We start from the raw sequence: 25,419 nt of genomic DNA on the forward strand, positions 1-25,419 counted from the left end.
AATTAAGTAAGAAGTTAAGATACCGGTCTTTAAACTTGCTTCAAATAACTAAGATAAAGTGAAATAAATAAATAAATAAATAATAAAAATGACGGCTTTGCTTTTGTTACTGACGACTTGCCTGGCCTAGTGGGTAGTGACCCTGCCTATGAAGCCGATAGTGCCGGGTTCGAATCCCGGTAAAGGCATTTATTCGTGTGAAGAGCACGGATATTTGTTCCTGAGTCATGGATGTTTTTTATGTATTTAAGTATTTATAAATATTTGAGTGTTGAAATTTTCACAGATGATGTATTTCTGTTGCCGCTATAACAGCAAATACTAAAAAGTACGGAACCCTCGGTGGGCGAGTCCGACTCGCACTTGTCCGATTTTTTATTTATTTCTGCTGGCTTTAACTCAACGGATATAAATATGTAAATAATCACACAAGATAATTATAAGTTTATCATTTATTATAAAGATTAAGTTATACAAAGTAGAAAATTACCTTTACTAATATTTATTAATCTATACTATAAAGTCTAAAGTCAATCCAAGTAAGGACGCTAAAGACGAATAATATCGTACATTCACCCGGCATTCCACATCTCTATCGCACGCGCATAATTATATTGCTGTCCCACTCGCACCACATTGACCGCCAGTGTACAGTCAGCAATACTATTCGCTTAGCACCTTTGCATACAAACTTCTAGGGGGGTACCTTTTCTCGGCAGCTGACTACGAAATTCGTGCTCAGTATACTTGTTATATAATTATTTTAACGTTTAAGAATGACTCTCGTCAGTTTAAATTTGATGATTGGTGATATTAATCATCGAACTTAAACTATCGTGAGACTTATTTCGAAATATTTAGATCAGTACGGTTCCCAAACATGTCGCCAAAAGCGACTAAAAATAATAGTGAGTGAAACCGTACTGATCATGTTATGTGTTGCAGCTAAGTTTCCCTTTCGGTCTTTGAATTCCTCGCAACGCTTAAGATTCTACTTTATGAACTATGTGTATATTACAAGTAGTTCAAACTATTTCGCGACATTACATTGCAAACTAATAAAAATCTAGTTACACAAGTACATATTGCAAATTAATTACGATATAAAGTGAAAATCTAAGTAACTACTGATAAAATTGTTATAATCAACAATAACTCTATAATATAAAACTACAATACAAGCTATATGTATATTTTAAAATCACATTATGGCTGTAATTAACTAGAATAGACTAGTATGAAAATATGTTCCCTACGTTACATATTTTGAAACTATATTTATACTATTTATCAGTACGGTTTTTACTCACTATTATTTTTAGTCGCTTTTGGCGACATGTTTCGGATTCTTTGGGAATCCATCCTCAGGCACGAGTGTCCGCGGCGGTTGTACGTCGTGCACTGCCCGCGCCGCCCGCCTCGTCGCTCCCAAAGATTCCCAAAGAATCCGAAACATGTCGCCAAAAGCGACTAAAAATAATAGTGAGTAAAAACGGTACTCATAAATATTTTGAAATATGTCTCAAGATAGTTTAAGTGCGATTATATTTATACTTGTTGTAGGTACTAAAATCATATGTCTAATCGTGAAATAACCTAAAAGTTGATGGATTTTCAAAATCGCCATCCGGCCGCGCCATAAGCCATCCGACAACACTACACTCTCTACACGCTGGCCCATCTTAGTGGGCCAGTGATGGCCCATCGTGTAGAGGAGCCATTAGTATAACGTGATACATTTCTTCTACAACCTTCCACCATTATTCATTGTCACTTGGACACCCGGAAAGAATATAAAGCGAGGTTTAGACTAGCAAGAACTTGCACGCAATTTAAGTTACATTGCCGACTACTAAGGAAAACTGCATTCAAAATGTTTATCAGATACCGCAATATAATGAAAATTTTGCTAGTCTAAACCTCGCTTAAGAGCACAAAAAAGTTGAACCCCCAAACAATGTTAGTGAATAATCTATGTTATAAAAAAAAACTGAATATGTACCTATATTAGTGCTTTCTAATTAATTCAAACTAATTATTCCCGCTTGTAAATATCTATTAAACACTGTTATTACTAACCTTTGGCTTCTTTCACATTTCAATAATCTTGATCAAAGTTAGTGAAAACTTAACGATTTAGGTACCTTTTGGGAACATTTTAGTTTTTTTTTTTTAATCTTATTGTATTATTGTATTGTTATGTTCAGGCGAATCAATTTACAGATACTCACATTAACACTTTTGACGTAAGGCAATAAATCAAAACAAATCATACTATAAATATTATTATTCACGATGACGGGACTAAATCGCGTAAAATAAGTCCCGTCGTTGTGAATAATAATGATTAAAAATCGTGAAAGTTTAAATCATACAATATTAAGGTTTTCCAAACGTTAGATTTCCATTATAACCTAAACATGACTTTCAATCACAGTTTTAAGTGCTTACATCGCTAACAGTTTCTTATTGACGGTTAACGCCATTTTAATAAAATAAAAAAATAAAAACAAATATTCATATCTGAGATATTTATTCTCAAATGGAATAACCCGAAGTGTTAAGTTTAACAAAAATTCCTGCTTCGAATTTGGCAGCTGATGTAGATAGCCCTGTACAGTTGTGTGTGCCGAGTAATTCACTTGAACATAAGTGCCGTACAGCGCCATCTACATATTTCAGCTACCTATCAAACTAAGAAGCACGATTTTTATAGACTTAAGGGTCCTAGGCAAGCTCGTTTCTCCATACAAACGTAGTTCCGCTCTCATTTTAAACCGACTAGCTAGATTGCTCTGAAACTTTGTACGTACAATAGGATAAGGTATATCTATGTCTGTAATTAGTTTATGTAGCTTCAGATACCATAGATAAAAAAATACAGCGAATTCAAGTTTTTCATACAAACCTTGTTTTTGCTCTATTTCGTTTGTTTTATAAACTGGAGCTATATAAACTAATTTCAGACCTAGATATACCTCATGTCGTTGTATGTGCAGTTTCATTACAATCCAACACGTAGTTTTAAAATGAGAGCGTAACTACGTTTGTATGGGAAGGTGCAATTCGGCCGAGCTTGCCGGGGACACTTAACTTGTAGAATCATTGCCAAAGTTATGGCACAAAAACGAAATTCTAAAAGTTGATTTACCTAAGTAAAATAAATCAAAATTATATGACTGTTTTTCTTTATAATAATCATTTAAATTTATTTTAACAAAACAAAGAACGTCTGCTTAAAGAAAAAGATGTAAATACAACCTTTTAACATTAAAATACTTGTCAATCACTGGACCCATCACAGCAGAAATTTTTTACTACCTGTAAATAGAAACAAATGCACTAAAAAGTTTAAAGTAAAAGTCAACGTTTTTTTAAGTTTTTTTTAAATTAAGTGTTCTTATTATTAATTAATCAATCAATTACTTATTATGAATTATAATATTGGAATTTTAATCTATCAATTATACTATTAGATAACATTTTTTTTTGAAAATTTGCATGTCGTTATGCGACTGAATACTGTACACCATATTACACCTGTATTTTAGAATTAAGTATTCTTGCAAATAAAGAATCTTTATCTTTAACTAAACAGTCTTACTTTAAGACAAAAGAGGACGAAGTCACACGGCCGCTTCTTTATACAAACAAACCTAGTCTCCCCATTTTCCTCTCTGGTTATTAAAGCCTGACCAGTAATATATGATCATTTATAGGGTAACAGTTTAGTATAGTATGAAAAAAATAGTTCTATTAAAATTCCGCAACATGGCGCGTGATCATATATTCCTGGTCAGGCTTTAGCATTATAGAAAACATTTTTACGAAATTTGATGTACTAGTTTACATAATTATAATTTAATCGGGTCTAACGCGATTCAATTTCATTATTTTATTTTTTAATTATAGTTCGTTTTTTTTGTATTAGAAAGAAGGTAAGCGATCTTATTAAAAATCACTTATGAAAAATAAGTCATAGCAAATATGTTACAATTATAAATCATATACAATCTATTACATTATTTTCCTTTCATAAGTAATATAATAGTAGATTGTACAACAAGGGCATAAAGCGATCTATTTCACCCGAGGCAATTTATCGGTCCGAGCGCAGCGAGGTAACGTAAACAAAGCAAGGAGGTAAATGTAAACATACCTGCGTCAGTTGGTGGCGTGCTGGAAGTCCCCCTTGTCGAGGTGTCTCTTTTTTGGTTCGTACACCAACATGGACACGGGCTCCGGGCTAGTCTTGTTACGGACGTCTGCGGAAATATTACTAATTAAAACCCAGCGATTACGAGAATTTTTATATGACTTCAAGATTTCAAAAGGAGGTTCTCAACTCGGTTGTATGTTTATTTATACCACGTCGATGGCAAACAAGCATACGGTCCGCTCGGTGGTTAGCTGTATTTAATAGTACATTATGCACCATGGAGCGTAAATGAGTTTGCAATATTATTACGCCCCGAATTACATACACACAATGTTATTCATCACACTTGCGATACAAAAATGAAGTATAAAGACAAAAAACTGTTAATTATAATACTAGAAACTTCATAACTCCCTATGGAAAACGCTTATTCAATCGTTCCTGCTAAGCCGGCGTGCAATTCCACATTTACTGAGCGAGTGTGATGAAAACAATATTGTCGAATTGTACAGTTTCGTGGGATAGGCTCCTGGGCTTAAGGCGAAAAATCTCCTTATATGATCATGTTTTTCTAAGAGGCGTTGATATTCGTAGACGTGGAAAAAATATATGTAGTTCTTGACTATATTATCTTTAACAACATAGCTTCCGATACACGAATTATGACACTTCGCTCGATACAATTAATTCCCAAAGTAACCTCTAACTCGGACTTTTAATCCTACTTTACTCGGTTATTTATTATGTGATACTATAAACAAAAAAAGAAGAAAAAACAATCTTAACGTAAATAGTAATTTCATAGCTTTAGAATTTCGATATTGTATGGTAACGTTTTTAAAATCAATAAAAACCGACAAAATTTGATCAAAATTGACACTTGGCGCGTATGTTCTTTCCCGTTCTTTCTTGCGAAATGTGACAAAGACAGCGGCAAACCGATGGAACGGCCTTAATACTCACAGCGCAGACTAAGACGCCGCCTGTGCGCCGACACCTCGAGCTGGCGCCGCACGAGCTGCGAGGCGGAGGCGGGCCGCGCGCCCCCCGCACCCCGCGCACCCCCCGCACCCCCCGCGCCCGCCGGCAGCGTGGCCGCCTCCCGCACCGGAGTCACGTCGGAGCAGGCGGTTTTGTTGCAATCTGGGAATTCAATGGGCATTTTTGGCAAGTCCTAATTAAATCACATATTTACAATCGGGTATATCGCGAATTTATTTTGTTACCTTTATTTACCGATGTTTCGACGCAGGTTTCACTTGTCGGTAAATAAAGGTAACAAAATAAATTCACGATAGATTGTAAATGTGATATAATATGTCATTATTATTCACAACGACGGGACTTAATCGCGTAAGTTATAAGTTTTAAATTCAAAACTTATAACTTACGCGATTAAGTCCCGTCGTTGTGAATAATAATGAGTAAAAATCGTGAAAGTTTAAATCAGTGTTTTGATTTAATATGTGTTCAAAACGCGGAAGTCCTAATTAGCTCCATGCATAATTTGTTTTAAATTTTTGTAATGATAATTTATATCGTTTGAACACCGGAAAAAATAAAAATACGTATGTAAACCTTCACATTATTTAATTAAAAAATATTTAAAACTGAAAATTTTTGAGCGGTTGAAACGCTCATAATTTTTGGCGCGAATTCGACAGAGCGTGATGACGTCACACGTTGGACGGTCCAACTGACGTTTGCTTTGCTACTAATGACACTTATGTGAACGTCACGTTGTCACGTGACGATTCACGCGCCGCGGGCTAAAGGCTCAACCTGCAAGTACTGTGGTCATGCCATATAAAACATACTTCGGTCAGCGAGTAATATTTCTCTCCGCATAATTTCTCCGTCTCTGATAACACGGCGTGGTCGCTCCGGCTCCCGGGCCGTTTTCTCTTCTGAATCTAGAGATGAGTTTTGACTCAAAGGCTCAACCTGCAAGTACTGTGGTCACACCATATAAAACATACCTCGGGCAGCGAGTAATTATTTCTCTCCGCATAATTTCTCCGTTTCTGATAACGCGGCGTGGTCGCTCCGGCTCTCGAGAAGTTTTTTCCTCAGATTCTAGAGATGAGTTTTGACTCAATGACTCAACCTGCAAGTACTGTGGTCACGCTATATAAAACATACCTCGGTCAGCGAGTAATATTTCTCTCCGCATAATTTCCCCATCTCTGATAATACAGCGTGGTCGCTTCGGCTCTCGAGAAGTTTTTTCCTCAGATTCTAGAGATGAGTTTTGACTCAATGACTCAACCTGCAAGTACTGTGGTCACACCATATAAAACATACCTCGGTCAGCGAATAATATTTCTCTCCGCATAATTTCTCCGTCTCTGATAACGCGGCGTGGTCGCTCCGGCTCCCGGGCCGTTTTCTCTTTTGAATCTAGAGATGAGTTTTGACTTAAAGGCTCAACCTGCAAGTACTGTGGTCACGCTATATAAAACATACCTCGGTCAGCGAGTAATATTTCCCATCGCATAATTTCTCCGTCTCTGATAACGAGGCGTGGTCGCTCCGGCTCTCGAGAGGTTTTTTATGTGACTAGAGATGAGTTTGGACTCAACGACTCAACCTGCAAGTACTGTGGTCACGCCATATAAAACATACCTCGGTCAGCGAATAATATTTCTCTCCGCATAATTTCTCCGTCTCTGATAACGCGGCGTGGTCGCTCCGGCTCCCGGGCCGTTTTCTCTTCTGAATCTAGAGATGAGTTTCGACTCAGTGGCTCAACCTGTAAGAGGTACAAATAATAATCGTAAGGACATGTCAATATGCAACCTACACGAAAATGAAAAAAAAAAAACAAATACATAATTTGGACTTTTAAGTAGTTTTAAATTGCCCTCCACCCCTTCCCGTTAATAGTCTCTTACTAAATTTCAACCTCCTTTTAGTGTTGCTTAAGACTCGAGTCTACTCGAGTCCCGAGTCCTGTGCTTTAAGACTCAAGTCAGTTTTTCACTCTTATAATTAATTATTATTCACAACGACGGGACTTAATAATAGTGAAAGTTTAAATCAGTGTCTTATAATTAAGTCGAAACTCGAGTTCTATTCAACTTGTTAGAGCCCCGAGTCTGCAGGAGATAGGCTTGAGTCCTTTTTAGAGAACTCCAATAAAAAAAATACACAATTGCACACATGTATTGCAGTGTTATACAACCTAGAAAATAGGGTATTCCACAAAATTTTATTAATGGCATCAGTCGATCAGGTTTGTTGTGAGGGTCAAATGTTTCTCTTTGTCAGTCAGTCTCAGTACAAAAAATACTGAGGTTGACTGAAGTGGCATGATAAATACGAACGTTTCCGAGATAATACGATGGCAAAGGATTTAAAGTTGGTACCTTCATCTTCTTAGTGGGACTAGAATGTGGTCTGTTCATAAAGTCGATGTGGTTGACGCCGCTCCTGTTTCGGGCGATTGGTGACAGCTTTCTGAATTCCGCTCGAGGCTCCAACTCCACCCTTTAAATTCAAATACTACTTGTCAATCGATCGATTTTACTATTTTTACTACTACGAACGGCTTACACGACTATCATGCGAATGCGCACGTCGCATCGTTGTTTGAGCATGACAGCTAGCGCTATCCAATACACGTATAGAGCGATGTCCCACTCGCACAGCACAGTGAAGACCGCCTTACGGCCCGGCCACGACATCGCGCGACGGCGGCAGCGGCGAGCAGCGGCCATAGGTGGGAACGAAAGGTCCGATCGCTGTGTCTCGCTCCAACCTATGGCCGCTGCTCGCCGCTGCCGCCGCCGCGCGATGTCGTGGCCGGGCCATTAGACTACATTTTAGTTGGCACTATCGTCGCCGTGCTATACAACTTGTAATTAGCGTACGAATGTGTCATTCTCAACCAAAAGGGTACTTATTGTCGGTTGTCAATAAAGCGCTATTTTTAGCTTCAATTTGAAATCAACCTTATCGACAAACGACAATGTGGTACCTTTTGATTGAAAACGTCACAAATACTGCCACAGGCATCGCCTCTCTACAAGCTCGACCAAAAAGCGGCGATAATTTTGGCTTGTCGACACTCTCGATGGTAACTGTGGTATCCACACTGTCCGTTTTGATACTTTTGATTGAGTACTAAACCACTATGAGTCAGTTAATACCAACTTTGTCTTGGTCGGTAACTATCGTCATTACATTTAACGATGTGTAAAATAGTGCATAAATACCTTGCTAGGGCATCGCCTCTGTACTAGCGCGACCAAAAAGCGGCGATAATTTTGGCTTGTCAACACTCTCAATGGTAACTGTGGTATCCACACTGTCGGTTTTGATTTAAACCGGCTAAACCACTATGAGTCCTGGTTTATACCTACTTTGTCTTGGTCGGTAACTATAGTCACCACACTTTAAGATGTGTAAAATAGTGTATAAATACCTTGCTACGGGCATCGTCTCTGTACTAGCTCGACCAAAAAGCGGCGATAATTTTGGCTTGTCGACACTCTCGATGGTAACTGTGGTATCCACACTGTCCGTTTTGATACTTTTGATTGAGACCGGCTAAACCACTATGAGTCAGTTAATACCAACTTTGTCTTGGTCGGTAACTATCGTCATTACACTTAACGATGTGGAAAATGGTGCATAAATACCTTGCTAACGGGCATCGGCTCTGTACTAGCTCGACCAAAAAGCGGCGATAAATTTGGCTTGTCGACACTCTCAATGGTAACTGTGGTATCCACACTGTCGGTTATGATTGAAACCGGCTAAACCACTATGAGTCCTGGTTTATACCTACTTTGTCTTGGTCGGTAACTATAGTCACCAGGTCACCACACTTTAAGATGTGAAAAATAGTGTATAAATACATAGCCACGGGCATCGTCTTTGTACTAGCTCGACCTAAAAGCGGCGATAATTTTGGCTTGTCGACACTCTCGATGGTAACTGTGGTATCCACACTGTCGGTTTTGATTGAGACCGGCTAAACCACTATGACTCCTGGTTTATACCTTGTCTTGGTTGGTAACTATAGTCACCAAACCTTAAAATGTGTAAAATAGTGTATAATATATACCTTGCCACGGGCATCGTCTCTGTACTAGCTCGACCAAAAAGCGGCGATAATTTTGGCTTGTCGACACTCTCAATGGTAACTGTGGTATCCACACTGTCCGTTTTGATGGATATCGGCTTGACCACTATGACACCTTCGGAGTCCTTGGTCTCGAGATTGTAGTTTGGATTTTCGAAGCCTGTGAACATAAACATTTAAAACTTTATGAGAGGTCTATATAACAGCAGTATCATCTATAAAGTAGGTACCAATACCAGTTTAAAAAACCGGCCAAGTGCGAGTCGGACTCGCGCACTAAGGGTACCATTACGCAAAAAACGGCAAAAAATCACGTTTGTTATGTGAGCCCCTTTGTCAGGCTGACATTTCAAAAATAACAATCAGGCTTACTCATCGAAAATAGAACACATGTTTGAAGTGTCGTATGTGGGAAATATATATCCCTTAGCCTGGTAAAGGGTTAAATATTTATTTTATTCTGTTTTTAGTATTTGTTGTTATAGCGGCAACAGAAATACATCATCTGTGAAAATTTCAACTGTCTAGCTATCACGGTTCATGAGATACAGCCTGGTGACAGACAGACGAACAGTGAAGTCTTAGTAATAGATGGTAATAGGGTCCCGTTTTAACCCTTTGGGTACCTAAAAACCTACCAGTTCGCGTGTTTTCGCTGTCAGCCGTAAAAGTCTGGCTAGCTTTACTCTGCAGCCGCCTCCTCTCCAGCTCGGCGTGTATGTCTGTCTGCACGCGCAGGTTGATGTCTCCGTAACGACGAACGATGTAGTTGAGGAGCCAGTGGTAACCCTTCTTTAGTCCGGGGTCGATTTTTGGCTTTTTCTTTTTAGTTTCCGTTTCGGCGGTGTAGGATTCCACTAGGGTTGGACATCGGTATCTGAAAAAAACCGGCCAAATGCGAGTCGGACTCGCGCACCGAGGGTTCTGTACTTTTTTAGTATTTGCTGTTATAGTGGCAACAGAAATACATCATCTGTGAAATTTTCAACTGTCTAGCTATCATGGTTCATGAGATACAGCCTGGTGACAGACAGACAGACGGACAGACGGACAGCGGAGTCTTAGTAATAGGGTCCCGTTTTTACCCTTTGGGTACGGAACCCTAAAAAGTAAGTGCGTAGCAAAAAGGCACTATACCATAGTGCGGACACGTTATACATCAAAAATCACTTGCGTTTCTATGTGTGAACGGTACGTCTGTACACGCGTCATGCGTCATAGTATGAGTAAGTAGCTTAAAGATAGTACTGAGCGGCCGGCAAACGGCCGTCAATCTGGTATCGCGGGGCGAGGTAACTCGAGTCGGGGCGAGGCGGTGCGTGGCCGTTCTGTATGATAATACTTATTCTGTGACTGTACTATCGTTCCTTGGTCCTCCACATTGGTATAGATAGTAAGTAGCAGTACTGATAGTTCCGCTACTTGACGCTAGATGTAGACTTCGAAAATAATAGTCTTTTTGGTAACAAAACCGATGTATGGAGTGAGCACTCTGTCTTCTTAATTCTCTTTGGTGCTACCAAAGATAGATATAACTCCGTAATAGATGGATGCAGTCTAAGGAAAAAACGTGCCTCGAAAATCACGAAAATTTGATTCTCGATCAGATGGCGCCACTAGTTTTGGCCTACTCTCGTATAGAGGGCGTTGACCGTTTCGTTCGTTATTTATAATTTTAACGCATATCCGTTGAAGAACATGGGTCAAAATCATATAAAAATAATAAATGCAAATAAAAAAGTGCTACCTAAAGTAAGTAGGTACTTAATAGTTGAAGTCTCCGCACCAGTTATCGTTGCTCATACTATTTTTCGTTACCTTCTCACCCGCTCCGTGCAACCGCACCAGCTAGCGGACGCCCTAAGACGTCCAGTGACATGTCCTCCTTGCATAGGTATACACTATACTGCGAACTTACTTGTTAACAAGCGGTTCTATGTTGAGTTTCTCGACAACATCTATATCGTCCAGCGCGCCCGTCTTGTCCTGTTTGTTGGCTAGCACCAGTATTGGTTTGCCTGAGGAAGTGTAACCCATGAAACACACTAGAGTCCCTGGCAAGCTCGGACGAATTGCACCTTCCCATACAAACGTAGTTCTGCTCTCATTTTAAAACTACGTGTTGGATTGTAATGAAACTTTGCACATACAACGACATGAGGTATATCTAGGTCTGAAATTAGTTTATATAGCTCCAGTTTATAACACAACACACAAACACAACAGTTTAAAACAAACTTAATAGAGCAAAAACAAGTTTTGTATGAAAAAAAATTTATTTTTTTACTATGATATCTGAAGCTACATAAACTAATTACAGACATACGTTTGTATGGAGAACCGAGCTTGCCGGAGACCCTTAAGGAAGTTTCATTGTTCCTAACTAGTGGGTTAGAAACATAATTGCACAAGTTTTTAACATCATTGCACAATACATGAAACTACATTTGGCAGACTTAATACAAGAAGGCATTCTCTACCAGTCAACCATGATATATGCATTAATTTGCCTACAAATTGAAGTATACATTTAATAAAATTATTAAGCTCTAAAACTTGGCCTTTCCTGGTGATATCAAAGAAAAGCGTATTTTTACCAATCAGGTCAACTAAGTTTTTTAAATTAAATTAATCCACGAGCTCATCGATAATATGTCTCATTTGAATTATTAACTACAGCTAAAATCCATCAATTATTCACGCCAGGACGGTTAGCTGCCGCAGCCTGCCTTATCGCCAATGTGCGAATTTAATTTATAATTAGTTCCACCAACTCACCTGATATTTTATCATGCGATAACACTTCTTCCAACACAGCACGGCATTCATCTAACCGTGAAAAATCACTTGAGTCGATCACAAATATAACCCCATGTACCTCGCTATAATACTGCGACCATATTTGTCTAAAATGCGGCCCTCCACCCAAATCGTAAATAGTCACAGGCGTATCCTTATGAATCAAATTAACAGCCTTAAAACCTACGGTCGGCAGAACTTTATCATCGTTCTCTCCTGCCAAATTGTTCACGGTTTTAGTCTTTCCCGCGTTGTCTAAACCTATTAATATTAACACTATACGTCTATGCACGCTCCGGCGGCGGGTAACATTCGCCCAACAATTACCCATCACTGAAAACTAATATTAAACTAAACTAATAATACTTCCACATCATATGGCAGAGGAACTTTGAATTTATCGCCAGTGGCCATTTGTAAACAAAAGTTTTGTTGACACAACCGTTACCAATGGCGATCGAGGTGAATGTGGCCAGTATCAAAATGGGTTTGTTTTCGTTGCGGGTCTGGTTCACTCAGTTTATTAACGTTGATTGTATATTATATAAAATGGTTGTAATCGAAAGTCACGTCCAAGGTTACAGCTGTTTCCATTATTTATATAACAATGTAAAGAAACGTAACGTCACTACTAACTATCATCAATGGGCAATAAAATAATGTGATAATGAAGTCGTTTCATTTTCAAGGCAATGCTAGAAATTCTAGTATAGTCTGTCAAGCCATTTCCGTCAGACGGTCAAAAAATTTAGGCGCGAAATGAAATTTTGAATTCCGTGCCTTTTTCTGCTGACAAAGTTGTTTGACCGACTATATTAAATAAGTTTATCAAGTCTCATACATGTCTCATATGAATCTTTTGAATGATCTTAGAATCTTGCAGAACACGTAATAAGGACGTGCAGGTGGCAGCACTTTAACCGAGCGAGCGTGGTCCTGACAACTTTTTTTAAATCTAGATGGCTGTTTCAAATCGAATATTCAACCCGGATGTGTTGCAGCACTATTTGCTGACCATGAAAAAAAAACTAGTCTGCCAAGCCATTTCAGTCAGTAGAAGTGGCAAATTTAAAAAATGTAGGCGCGAGGGATATCGTCCCAAAGAAAACTTAAATTCCGCGCCTTCTCCTATGAATAGTTGTTTGACAGACTGTAACAGGGCCAGTGTTTTCATCTGTAGGGCGATGTTAGAGAGCAAAGACGCTCAAAGCCTTTATTAATACAAAAGAAAGAGAAAACAAACAAGTTACAAAAAGTTCAAGGCAGGCGTCGAAGTTTTATAATATGCAAAGGGATTCGCAAAAAAAACTAATGCCTGGGAAGGGGGTCGCGTCATGAAAAACACTGCGATAGAGTATAAGATTCCAGCTTTTCAATAATACACTGCCCCGAGCTTTGGCCCAGAGTGCCCAGTAACGGCAGTAATTTTAGCGTTGGCCATGTGTAGTGTAATTCTTATTATAAAGATAATTAATCTAAGTACTAATTGTTTAGATAGGGTAGAAAATAAAATCATTGTAATCCACTTCTCAATCACAAACTACAAGTAAACCCTCCAAAATTAAAAAAAAAACAACAATTAAAATACAATAAGGATATTTATATTTGTGAAAATATTAGCAATAAATACAGGTACAATTTGGACATGTTATTTACAAAGCTGATTTGGAAAATAAATAAATGCGCCAATTAACTTAAGGGTAGCCATGAATAAAAAAATAATTTATCTGAATTTAACAAGAATATTGTCTCCATTTTTCATAGAGTAATAAGCCAAGTCTTTCATGTAGTTATCTAGGCATATTTCGGCTCCTTTCATTTGGTCATCGAGTAGGTAAAGTTTGGGTTTTCCGGTGTTGCCTTTTGTGAAGAGTCTTTGTGCGAGTGTGACCAGTTTTTGAACGGCCATAGTGTTGGGGAACTTCTTTTTGAGTCGTTTTCCGGTTTCGTCTTGGAGTGTGATTTCTAGAAGCTGTGAGGTGAGCGTGGAAGATTTTGGTTGCTGTACGAGAAGGCTGTCGTCTGGAATGCCGTATTCTGAAAGTAAAAACGTTCATGAAAATTCTATTCATACAATCGTCTTCTATTCTATTCATACAGAACATAGTGTCGTCCTGTTTTTCTTAGATTGATTTGAAAGGGACGACACGACAGTATTGCCACTTTTTAATTTCTACTCTTTTTGCCAGAGTGTATTTGAGGTGAAACAATATTAACCGGTATAGAAGGCCTAGTCAAGATGCCAAACGTTTGCGCCGCAGCAAACGAAACATCATCATCATCATTTCTCTATCACTCTTCCATTATTAGCGCGACAGAATTTCATATTACATGTCTCCATTTCAAGCATGAGTAGCGTTCACGATGGCCTAAAAATGTACGCGAGTTAACGTTCCATCGGTTTGCCGCTATCACTGTCACATTTCGCAAGAAAGAACGGGAAAGATATCGAAATTCGAAAGCTGTCAAATTATTATTTAAGTTAAGATTGTTTTTTCTTGTTTTTTTCGTTTATAGTGTCACATAATAAATAACCGAGTAAAGTTTCATTAAGTCCTAGTTAGAGGTTACTTTGATAATTAATTTAATGAGCGAAGTGTCATAATTCGTGTATCCGAAGCTGTGTTATTAAAGATAATATAATCAGAGAACTACATATATTTTTTCCACATCTCTAAACAATTTTAGTACTTCTGTTTGTATTTTTTTTTTTTTTTGTGTAATTTGACATTTATATTTATGTTTTTTTTTTTTGTAATTTTTTGTTAATTTTATTGTTTGTATAAATTGACATGTAAGAGTGCCCCTGTGGCCTATTTGCTGAATAAATGTTCGATGTTTGACGTCTACGAATATCAACGTCTCTTAGAAAAATCCATACTAATATTATAAATGCGAAAGTCTGTCTGTCTGTCTGTGTGTTCCCTCTTCACGCTTAAACCGCTGAATCGATTTAGATGAAATTTGGCATAGAGATAGGTTGAGTCCCTGAGAAGGACATAGAATAGTTTTTATCCTGAAAATCATCCCTTAAGAAAGTAAAAAGCGGGTCGGAATTGAGATAATTAATGAAGTGTCTGCTAATTTTTGTGCATAATATGCTCAAATTGAATAATTGCTATAAGACTTTCTCCAGGCGCTATTCTTACTCTAGCTGGGGTTACTAAGTCCACGCAGACGAAGTCGCGGGCAAAAGCTAGTATGATAATAAAAGGAGATTTTTCGCCTTCTGGCTCAGGGAACGGCCTTAAAGTAGCAAATGGCCTTTCAATGGAACATGAGAAGAATATGCTTACTCATAACGAGTTCCTGGAATCGGCAATGGTCTATATCAAAAGCTGCCTGCGCATTCAGGTCTGTCTGCGCGCGTTTCCATTCTGCCCCGTAGCGTTTCATGTAGTCATATTCCGCTCCTCGGCGTAATTCAGGGGTTATTTTGGACCCGTTCAGTTCCTAAAAAAAAAACATTTGGCTTAAAGGGCTGGCATCCGGGGGGGGTTTTTTTTAATGGAATTTCATATTCCATTAAAAAAACAACAATTTGACACAATTCTAGGGATTGACAGGGTAAGCTATGCTGGCGCCATCTAAATATTTCAACCGGCCAACCCCATTGTACATTGTAATGCACATTGGGCCTTACGAGTTTAAAACTAGTAACATAGTCCTCGGTGGCATGTATCGGGTTCTTCAAGAAGGATTCGGTTCAGCTTGCTTACTGACCGTGGAAACATTACATATGCCATAAAACTAGTATACATACCTGTAGTGTGCCAATTTTCGCCATAATCAGTTGAGATCCAGTGTCATAGTCCTCGGTGGCCTGTATCGGGTTCTTCAAGAAGTAGAGCTTGCGGAGGCGGTTCAGCTTGTCCAGCTCGCTCACTGATCGCCACTAGAAATAATATGCACATAAGTTACACATTATTTAAACTTTACTGCACAAAAAAACACACCTCAATGTACAAAAGGCGAACTTAATGCCATGAGCCATTCTCTACCAGTCAACCAAGTGGAATTCCATTGCAGAACTGAGATATTGAGTCAAAATGTGTTCACCTTTATTACCTAGGCAATAGAGTCCAAGTAAGTAAATTAATTGCTGCGGGGTTTGGGAGCGCGGCGAATGGTTTGCCGCGCTCGCCCGGCGGTGGACTCTATTGTCTAGGTAATAAGGGTGACTACATTTTGACTAAAATACCAATATCTCAGTTCTGCAATAAAATTCCGTTTGGTGCCCATAGAACAAAATGAAGAATATCTGGACAACTAAACTGTTTTACATCATATTTATAAATCTGTGACATCTTCATTAATTTTGTATTATACCATATAATTCGTTTTTAATATTTGTTATTTTGTATGTTACAATTGTTGTGTAAATATGAATTAACTTTAGACATTATCTAAATAAGTGCATGTTTAGTATTAGGCATAAAATTTGAAATTTGCATGTCACTGTGTGACAAGGTAGCTTGGCTCACTTACTATGAACTGTAACATCCTATGTATACCCTATCTTTCACAAATAAATGACTTATGACTTATGAAGTTCATAAAAATACCTATCTAATGACTAATGACCTAATTCTCCACTCTTTTGGTTTTTGGGCCATTTTGACGCATAGTCTTTTGATGTATTTTTTTAACTAAGGTAGATATACTTTATATTATAACTAGATATACCTACTCCTATTGTAAGTACAAAGTTTGAGAGCAATTCTAGCTAGTCGTTTTAAAATGAGAGCGTAATACGTTTGTATGGAAAACCGAGCTTGCCGGGGACTCTTAAGATTTTCCTCTGTACAATATAAAACAAAAACCATACTTACATCATTTATCTTGTTCCTGTTTAAAAACAGCAACTCCAAATTCTCAAATACATCCACTTTCGCATTCCCCGGATTATCATTGAACCTTATCTGCTCAATCTGACAATCATTCAGACTTAGCACCTTTAAGTTCTCCAGCCAACCTAGATTCATGACCTCATACCAAGAGTTTATCGGGTTTCCATCGAGTCTTAGAATGGTTAGTGTTCGGAGAGTCACCATTGGTGGTGATATAGTTCTAACTTGGTTGTAAGCGGCAATGATTTCTTGGATCTTCGGAGTGAGATGGGATAGAGCGAGGATGTCGGACCATTCGTAGTCGCAAACGGAGATGTTGAGTTTTTCCAAGCTGGATAGATTGATGGAGAGCTGGTCCAGGGTTTCTTCGGGTAAGTTGATGGCCATGCGGTTTTTGCTGTAAGAGATTAATTATTAATTAAAGAACTGCTTACCGCGTGTTCTTATCTCTATCGCACGAGCATAAATATATTGCTATCTCGCTTGCACAGTGTCATTGACCGCTGTCATCATGGGCGGGACAGGAATATAATTACCCGCGAGCGATAGAGATAGAAACAGGCGGGTTGATGTACGAAATTTATCGGGCTAAGTGTCCTTTCTATAAACTTATTACGCATTAAAATTATTATACATATCTATGAGTGCCTTGGATTGGAACTTAGGTACGAAATATGGCGATCTTTGGCGAAGAAATGCATCGTGAGGAAACCAGACAGATTCCAATAAGGCCCAGTTTCTTCTCTGGGTTTGAAGGTCTGATGGCAGCTGCTTTTGTAAAAAAAAGTGCCTGCACCAATTCTTGGGATAGGTTGCCATTTGCCATCAAATAGATTCAGGGCTTGTTTAGGAAGTAACTAAGAAAATGTTAAAAGATCAGGAGCGGCAACATCGCCCGCGGACACTACTCATCTGCAATACTTGACATCCAGTTCCCTCAGATCTGGCAACTGCGCGCTCAGCCGCTCAACTGCATAACTTCGTGTCAGTTGCTAAACTTGCTAATTAAATTGCGTTCTTCTCTCTCCTCCTCTCTTTCTAAGACACGTCGACCGAGCACAGAGCGGCAACGTCACCCGATACACTACTGAAATATCTTACCTGACATCTAGTCTAGGGCCCCCAAGTCTGACAACTTGACGTTGTGCTGTATGCGAGCGAGACAGCACAGAGCAGCAACGTCGCCTAAGGGATACACTACTCAAATATCTATAAATATATACCTGACATCTAATTCCCTCAGATCTGGCAACTGCGCGCTCAGCTGTATGACTTCGCGCCAGTTGCTAAATAAGTTGGTGGATACATCAAGCGAGCGGGCGCGCGGGCACAGAGCGGCAACGTCGCCCGCGCGGGACACGCAGCGGTCGCGCACGCACACTTCCACTAGGCGGTCGAATTTTCTGCAATACGAACATAAATCATTTTCCTTATTCATCACTACATAGTATAAAACAAAGTCGCTTCCTGCTACCTGTCTGTCCCTATCAGGGACCGGCCCGCTATCCCTTATCGGGGTTTTATAAGGGTATTGCATAAGGCTTAACTCACCATACCCTTTGCCAGACGAAACCCTTTGTTTTGCTTTTAAAAACCCTTATATAAAGCTTTGAGTAATCGGTAGCCCAAATACCCTTACAAAACCCTTATCATCCGCTCACCAACACCTTGCATATTGCTTATAAGGGTTAGCCTTATAAAGGGCTTCCCTTTTAGCATATAAGCGTGCTAATTTAAGTCGTCTACCTCGTTCATAAAGCACACATTACTTCGAATCCGCGCGATCGTCGGCGGCGACGGCGGCATTCTTTGACTAGGCACGTATTTTATTTCCTTTTCACACACTACCGTGGATATATACTAATCCTGTCTCTTTTACGCAAAGGGAAACCTTTATAAAAAGCGCTTAAAGATAAGGGTTACCCTTATTAAGAGCTAGCCTTATTTTTGGTTAGCTTTTCGGTAAGGGTTAGTCAAAGGTAAGGGTATGAATGGGCTTGCAGTTCAAAAGGGAAAGTCTTTCAATGTGTTAGCCGTGTTTAAGTGTCGCCCATTGAAAGGGTTTTATCGCGGAAAGGGTTGTCCGGTCCCTGGTCCCTATTATGTATGCTTAGATCTTTAAAACTACGGAACGGATTTTGATGCGATTTTTTTTAATAGATAAGAGTGATTCAAGAGGAAAGTTTATATGTATAGTACATCAGCATTGCACCCGTGCGAAGCTGGGGCGATTTTAAGTCCTATCCAATGTTACTTAAGAGCGGGGAGTAAAAGCCAGATAGGATAAAAAAAAAGAGCTCTACAATTTCTGTGTCAGTGCACCAAATTGGCCCAGCAAGTTTTCTCTGATATCTTTTGATTGTGAAAGCTCATGAAAGCTTGTTATTTGTACAATAAGCGGTGTTGTCCTTTTTAGTAATATGAGATATAAGCAGACTACCACTTGTATTACAAATTATAAATAAATGACTAAGCATTCAGACTTCACGGAGTGGGTGCCACAACGTAAACCCCATAGTCGGCCTAAGAGGAGATGGTGGGACGATCTGGACGCATTTTTTTTGTAGCGCATTTCTCAGCAACTGGACGGATGCTGCAGTTAATCGGGAAGATAGGAAATCTAGGGGCCTTTACCCAACAGTCGGACACTTTATAGGCTCGTTAAAATAAAATGACTTTACAAGACTAAGGGTCGAATGCACCAACTGATTGTCATTGTTAAAGAGTTCGCTAATAAAATGTAGCGAGGTTTTCCCGAGGGGCTACAGTATGGGGTTCTTCAAAAACGGAGTGTACAGGTTTTTAAAGGGTCGGCAACGCGCGTGTAATATCTCCGGTGTTGCAGGCGTCCATAGGCTACGGTAACTGCTTACCATCAGGCGGGCCGTATGCTTGATTGCCACCGACGTTGTATAAAAAAAACCCTAAAAATGACTTTTCCTTAAAGTGCCAAGCACCCTATTTCCTACACAAAATGAACACACCTAGCATGTTCTTGGTAGTGAATGTGTTAAAGCCTAGAAGAAAGCCAAAGATCTTACTGTTTCTGATGGATCTTTTCAAAGCCAACCATCTCAATGAATGGAGCACCCATCTCCCTCTTCCATTCATTGATCACTGTGCGCCGGTGGGCTGCCACTGCCTCATCCTGGAAAAATGTGTAAAAATATTAAACCAATGAATTAATATGTGTCGTTTTCAAGCAAAAGGTACCACATTGTTGCTTGCCATAAGGACGCTCTGACAGGTTTTTTGTATAAAGATACAAGCAATTTTGTATAAAAATTTAACAGCCCAAACTCAAGTGAAATGGGCAAAGTATTGAAGTTAAATTATATATTTATCAGTACCACACACATGAACAGTTTTAATCAAGTGTATATAAACTTGTTTGTAAGTTGTAAGGTCATTTGTAGCAATTGTAATACTACACTGTAACTTGAGTGTCTAAGTTATACTCAAGTAAGAATACCGCCTATACAAAATATGTCTCCTTTACCATTTTTGACCCATTTTGAACATATTATTGTATTGCTTTGTTTACCTTGAGTTCATGACTAAGCTAAGGCACTTACTTGTGTGGGTGGATGACCTAATTTGTTCACAACATTGACTCAATAAAAACAATTACTTACATAGAGGTCTAAATAAATAAAAAACCAATAGGACACTTGCTGCGTACCTCTCGATCTCCGTAATACTTCTTGATAGCATCAGCACAAGTGATACTTGGTGCAATTTTGTTTGGGCGTATAAAAGACCCAGCGCCTGGTTTCGAGGTCTTAAAATACTGAATATCATCCAAAGACCCGTCATGTTTTCCTCTCGCAGGATCATCCCATTCCACTCCGTACCAAATTCCTTTGTATCCTTGCACTTCTCCGATATATTTTACCGTGGCGAAGTCGTCATTACACTTCACACGACTACCTATTCTCACTTGCGACTCGCCTTCTTCGGTACCATTCCGGCTATCCATGGTACCGTTGCAAAATTTTGGTATCAAATTAACAGGCATTGCGCCCACCATTATATTAAAATTTTCGAAAAAGGAACTGTTTATGAAAAGAGAAACAGGCTGAATTTTCTCCGAAAACAAACTGTCAGGGAGTGAGTGAGTGTTTGCTGCTGTCACTGGTAACAATAGGTGTTGCCTCTGTAAAGTCCAAAACGGAATAATTGTATGTAAAAACTCGTTAATAATGCCATTCTTGAATAAAACCCATAGTTCTTTTTATTGGTAGTGTTTATTAAATTTTATTCGTTTGAAAACTAAGAAACCAGTCAATATTCGGACATTTTTTTCTACCACAAAATTGCCAGTGTAAATATTAGTGACTAATTCAAGAGCATTCATACGGTTTGCCGATAGATGGCATTAATTGAATCATTTTAGAAATATGGAATACGGTTAGGTGATTGGTCCTGGTCCTTGCACTGTCGTGTATTATACGCCCAAGAATGGTAGGCGCCAAGAAAGGACGAAAGTTCGGATGACAGGTCCGAACCGTACGTAAAAGCTTAATCCCACAACCTCTTTTGCTCGGGAATGTATCAGTAAAGTTCAAAGTTTAGTCCTTTTGAAGACAAAACTCAATGACGTAGCTTAGTTCGGACCGAGTTTGCACCGGCAGTCACCGGTTCAATGATCCATTTATTTTTATTCCCTCGTCGTGTCGGTGCGGTGCTAGCGTCCTCTCGCTCTCCTCTTTCCGAAATGGGAATCGGGGCCGGGACGTAAAAGTAAAAAATTACTTTTTGACAAAAATGGCTACCCAATGTAGTGTCCCGGACGTGTGCATTAGTCGATAATAGAGAAATGTTCTGTTGTGCCTGTGGAAATATGCAGTTTTTAAGTGAACAATTGTTGCGTGCTGTGCATTAGTGTATACGGATTGGTTCCTACAAAGGATCGAGCGTCAAAATGAGGTAAGTAGAGTTCATCGCTCGAGCTTTCCTTAGCAAAACAAATAAATAATTACACAGTTAGCCAAGCAGGCGTGGTACTATTTTTAAACGGCGATAATTTACTGCATCGATGAGCTTTTGATCGGTGTCCGTGTATATACGAGCGATATAAAGAAACGTAAACACGGGCGTGTGGACGTCACGGGTGATCGATTATTTGATTACGAACGTAAATTTAGCATTTTATGAATGACAACGCATCGAAGGCTGTAGTAAAATTGCAGTGCGAAGCCTCCGCTACACGAACGTAATATTTAAATCAACATCCGCGAATGTTATCGATTTTTCTTACCGTATTCATTTCGGCCCCACACGATGTTTTGTGGCGGTTCTTCGGTTACCCTTATTTGAAAATAGAATTCAGAGCTGACCTTGTGGTAGGTTTAGAAGTAATTTATTATATAAATTGGGGCTTTTTCGGTACTCCATGTGGGGTAGGTGTGTAATAATTCCTAGCATTGGGGTGGCAAGGGGTGTCCCTAGGGGAGGACTTTTAATATTGTTAGTGCAAGTGACTAATAAACACACCCTACCCCAATTTCGCGATTAGATTAATCTAGAACAATACTGGACTATTTATTCTTGGTGATTCATATACATATTAATGTAGATAAAAGCCACTACCTAGTTATTACACCTAGCACACAAAAAATTGAAAGATCCCTTAAAAAGATGGCCACTATATAATTATAAGAAATCTACTTCAAGAATATCTTGTTATAATAATTAAGATATAAATAACTACTTATGTGCTCAATATATGTGGCTTTCCATCAGAGAAAGGTCCTTAAACTTATGCTACATGTGCATTAAGGACCTTTCTATCAGAATTTCTGTTGGAATTTCAGATAGAAAGGACCTTACTGCACTTGAAGCATGAGGATCCTTCTGTGATGGAAAACCAATACATGGTGGCTAAAAAATAAGTGGATTCCCATTGCCAGGAAGGTTTTGGGATTATACTTTACTAAGAGACCAACCCTGAAATCGCGAAAAAAATTTTGTCTGTTTCATACATTTTGGCTGGACCATTTTCTATGGGAGGGTAAATTATTTTTCTCAATTTCGTGGTTGGTCCTATAGTAAAAGTTGCTCAGTATAATCCCAAAACCTCCCTGGCAATGGGAATGCACATATTGTTTGGCCACCCTGTATACTCATGCTTGATAATCTTGGTATGCAGGCTGCTGTCTTAATAATAACAACAAAGGAGTATATTTTTTTAATTTATTTACGCTTAGGAGTTAAAATATTTTTATAATTTTCCACTTTCCAATTAGTGCAATTACCTACCCCTATTATACTATACTTACTTCTAGACTTGTTATGAATATGAATCTCATGATTCATTGAAAATTTAATAAAATCCAGATCCCATGCAATAAATGCTATAAAATAAAGTATAAACATTTATCTTCATAACAAATTCCAAAAGCATCATAATCCTAAAGATAACACTAATCTTATTTGCATCATAACACTTAAGTCAGTTATCTGTCAGATAGTGTGAAAACTCATAACCCTGTTATCTTAAGTTGGCTAAAGCTTTTAACAGTAATTAAAATAACACCTGGCTTAAAACACCTGTCCATAAAACTGGTTTAGAGAAAAAAAAGTATGAAGCTTAACATCTGCTCAGACCTTCAGGACATCAGGGTGGTTTCTGAATTAACTTTCATCAATAATTATGATTAGCAAGGTATTTTTACTTGCTTTTTAATGTTCCGTGCAAAACTTTGTTTTGACAAACGGAACACTTATGGGATCACTTAGGTCTTGCAAATCAGTTAATTTTTATTTAAGCTTTGTCACACAAAAAGAAAAGGTGATACAAAAGCTGTATTAAATGTCATAAAGATTTATGAAAGGCATAATTATGTGTATGATTTTTTTTTTACTTAGTTGATATTATTTATCTAGATGTTAACAAAACACTAAAAAAAACCCTTTAGCCAAAACTCCTACTTGGTGAAGTTTGCTAGATATTCAGTCTGATAGCTCACAATAAAATTCATAAATGTGCCATTTTCAACCAAAAGGGTACTATTTCCATATAGCTTCAATTAGAAATCAACCTTATCGACAAGCGACAATGTGGTACCTTTTGATTGAAAACGTCACAAATGTAAAAAAACTTACTGTGGTTGTAGCTGCAAGGAATGCAGTGTTCAATTCATTTTCCTGTATAGCAATAATCTTTAATCATGACTTTAAAAGTCATCTACATGTTGACATGCCTGTGAGTTCGTCATGCAAAATCTAGTACCTATTTCTACATCAGTTATCATGATTCTCGAAGTAGACTACCAATTTTTTTCCCATAATATCGGATGTCAAACTTCTACGCCTTTAAAAAAAAAAACTGCATTGATTTTTCAACTTCCGCTGATGTAATGGGTGCATAGCAGAAATATGGAAAATGATTAATGTTGAAGGGGTACTCATTGATAACAGGATTGTCGATGTTTTTATTTTGTCAAGCACTAACAATATGACATTCATGCTAGAGAAATCTATGTCTAGTTATCAATAAGGGTGTATTCTAACTAACTGCATCTTTATGGTTACATCAGCCTATTGACAATTGAAGTACCTCGCAGGGGCGTAGCTAGAGGATATGGCGCCCGGGGCAGTCACCAAATTTGCGCCCCCTGACGACTGACGAAAGTTTCCCTGCTACTGCCTTTTGCCCATCTTGGCGCCCGGGGCACTTGCCCCCCCCCCCCTAGTTACGCCACTGGTACCTCTTTAAGAATAACATAAAGCCCTAAAAATGTTAGGGTATAAAACATGTCCTATCCTGTACCACATTCTCTCGCCAAATTTTCACAATTATTATATTCGTAGGAAAATATCGTGAGGAAACCGGACTTATCCCAATGTGGTCTAGTTTACCCTCTGGGTTGGAAGGTCAGATGACAGTCGCTTTCGTAAAAACTAGTGCCAACGCCAAGCCATGAGCAACGACTGTGCCTAGTGTGTATATTATGACGGGTGAATTTTAGTACGTTTACAAACTGGTAATTACAACTTCCCCTCCAATTTAGGAAGGACGTGTAATTGGTGACAATTAACATTGTTTTACATTATGCTGGTGGTTCTTGCGCCCGTATGCTATTAGTGGCTACACTGGCTGCTAATAGGCTATTTTAAATTTTTTCAAATATATTTACATATTAATGTTCGTATAGCTTCGATCACAGAAATATATGTATATACCATAGAAGTAAATGCATCTACTTCGCGTGTCCGAACCCCGACCAAGCGTCGAGGTTGACCGTCGCTCTTTACAGTCCAAGCGCGTCAGTTGTTGCAGCCGGATGTCCGTAAAAACTTAAAAAAGGCTTCGTTGCATGATAATAACAGCCAGTAGCCAGGTTAACATTCCGCAAATGCAGATTCCGATACCGTGCTGTGACTCGTGCAAGTTCCTTGGGTTTACTATTGACGCTGGACTGAAGTGGAAGGGGCACGTTGACAACTTGTAAAATAAAATAAAAAAATAAAACTTGGGACGCTTTTTTCCTCCTAGTAGGAAGGAAGGAGCTCGTGAT

At 38.8% G+C, this 25,419-nt stretch overlaps 2 protein-coding genes across 2 annotated transcripts; both read right to left on the reverse strand.

Annotated features, from left to right (window-relative positions):
- Nucleotides 1-3,182: 3,182 nt before the first annotated feature.
- Nucleotides 3,183-12,557, reverse strand: LOC134751691 (ADP-ribosylation factor-like protein 13B). The gene is made up of 9 exons (XM_063687134.1): nt 12,027-12,557; nt 11,167-11,266; nt 9,887-10,125; nt 9,231-9,408; nt 7,528-7,648; nt 5,977-6,103; nt 5,123-5,302; nt 4,160-4,265; nt 3,183-3,321 (listed from the first exon to the last, which is right to left on the reverse strand). Exons 1-8 carry the CDS (start codon nt 12,376-12,378, stop codon nt 4,165-4,167), a joined length of 1,398 nt encoding a protein of 465 aa, XP_063543204.1. The 5' UTR covers nt 12,379-12,557; the 3' UTR covers nt 3,183-3,321; nt 4,160-4,164.
- A 1,069-nt stretch (nt 12,558-13,626) lies between these two features.
- On the reverse strand, nt 13,627-21,018 carry LOC134751824 (tubulin-specific chaperone E). Its single transcript, XM_063687314.1, has 7 exons — nt 20,580-21,018; nt 19,939-20,045; nt 18,121-18,300; nt 16,880-17,294; nt 15,811-15,942; nt 15,344-15,500; nt 13,627-14,084 (listed from the first exon to the last, which is right to left on the reverse strand). Exons 1-7 carry the CDS (start codon nt 20,925-20,927, stop codon nt 13,771-13,773), a joined length of 1,653 nt encoding a protein of 550 aa, XP_063543384.1. The 5' UTR covers nt 20,928-21,018; the 3' UTR covers nt 13,627-13,770.
- Between the last annotated feature and the right edge of the window lie 4,401 nt (nt 21,019-25,419).

This window comes from Cydia strobilella, chromosome 23, assembly GCF_947568885.1.
Source record: "Cydia strobilella chromosome 23, ilCydStro3.1, whole genome shotgun sequence".
In the NCBI taxonomy this organism is placed as follows: domain Eukaryota; kingdom Metazoa; phylum Arthropoda; class Insecta; order Lepidoptera; family Tortricidae; genus Cydia; species Cydia strobilella.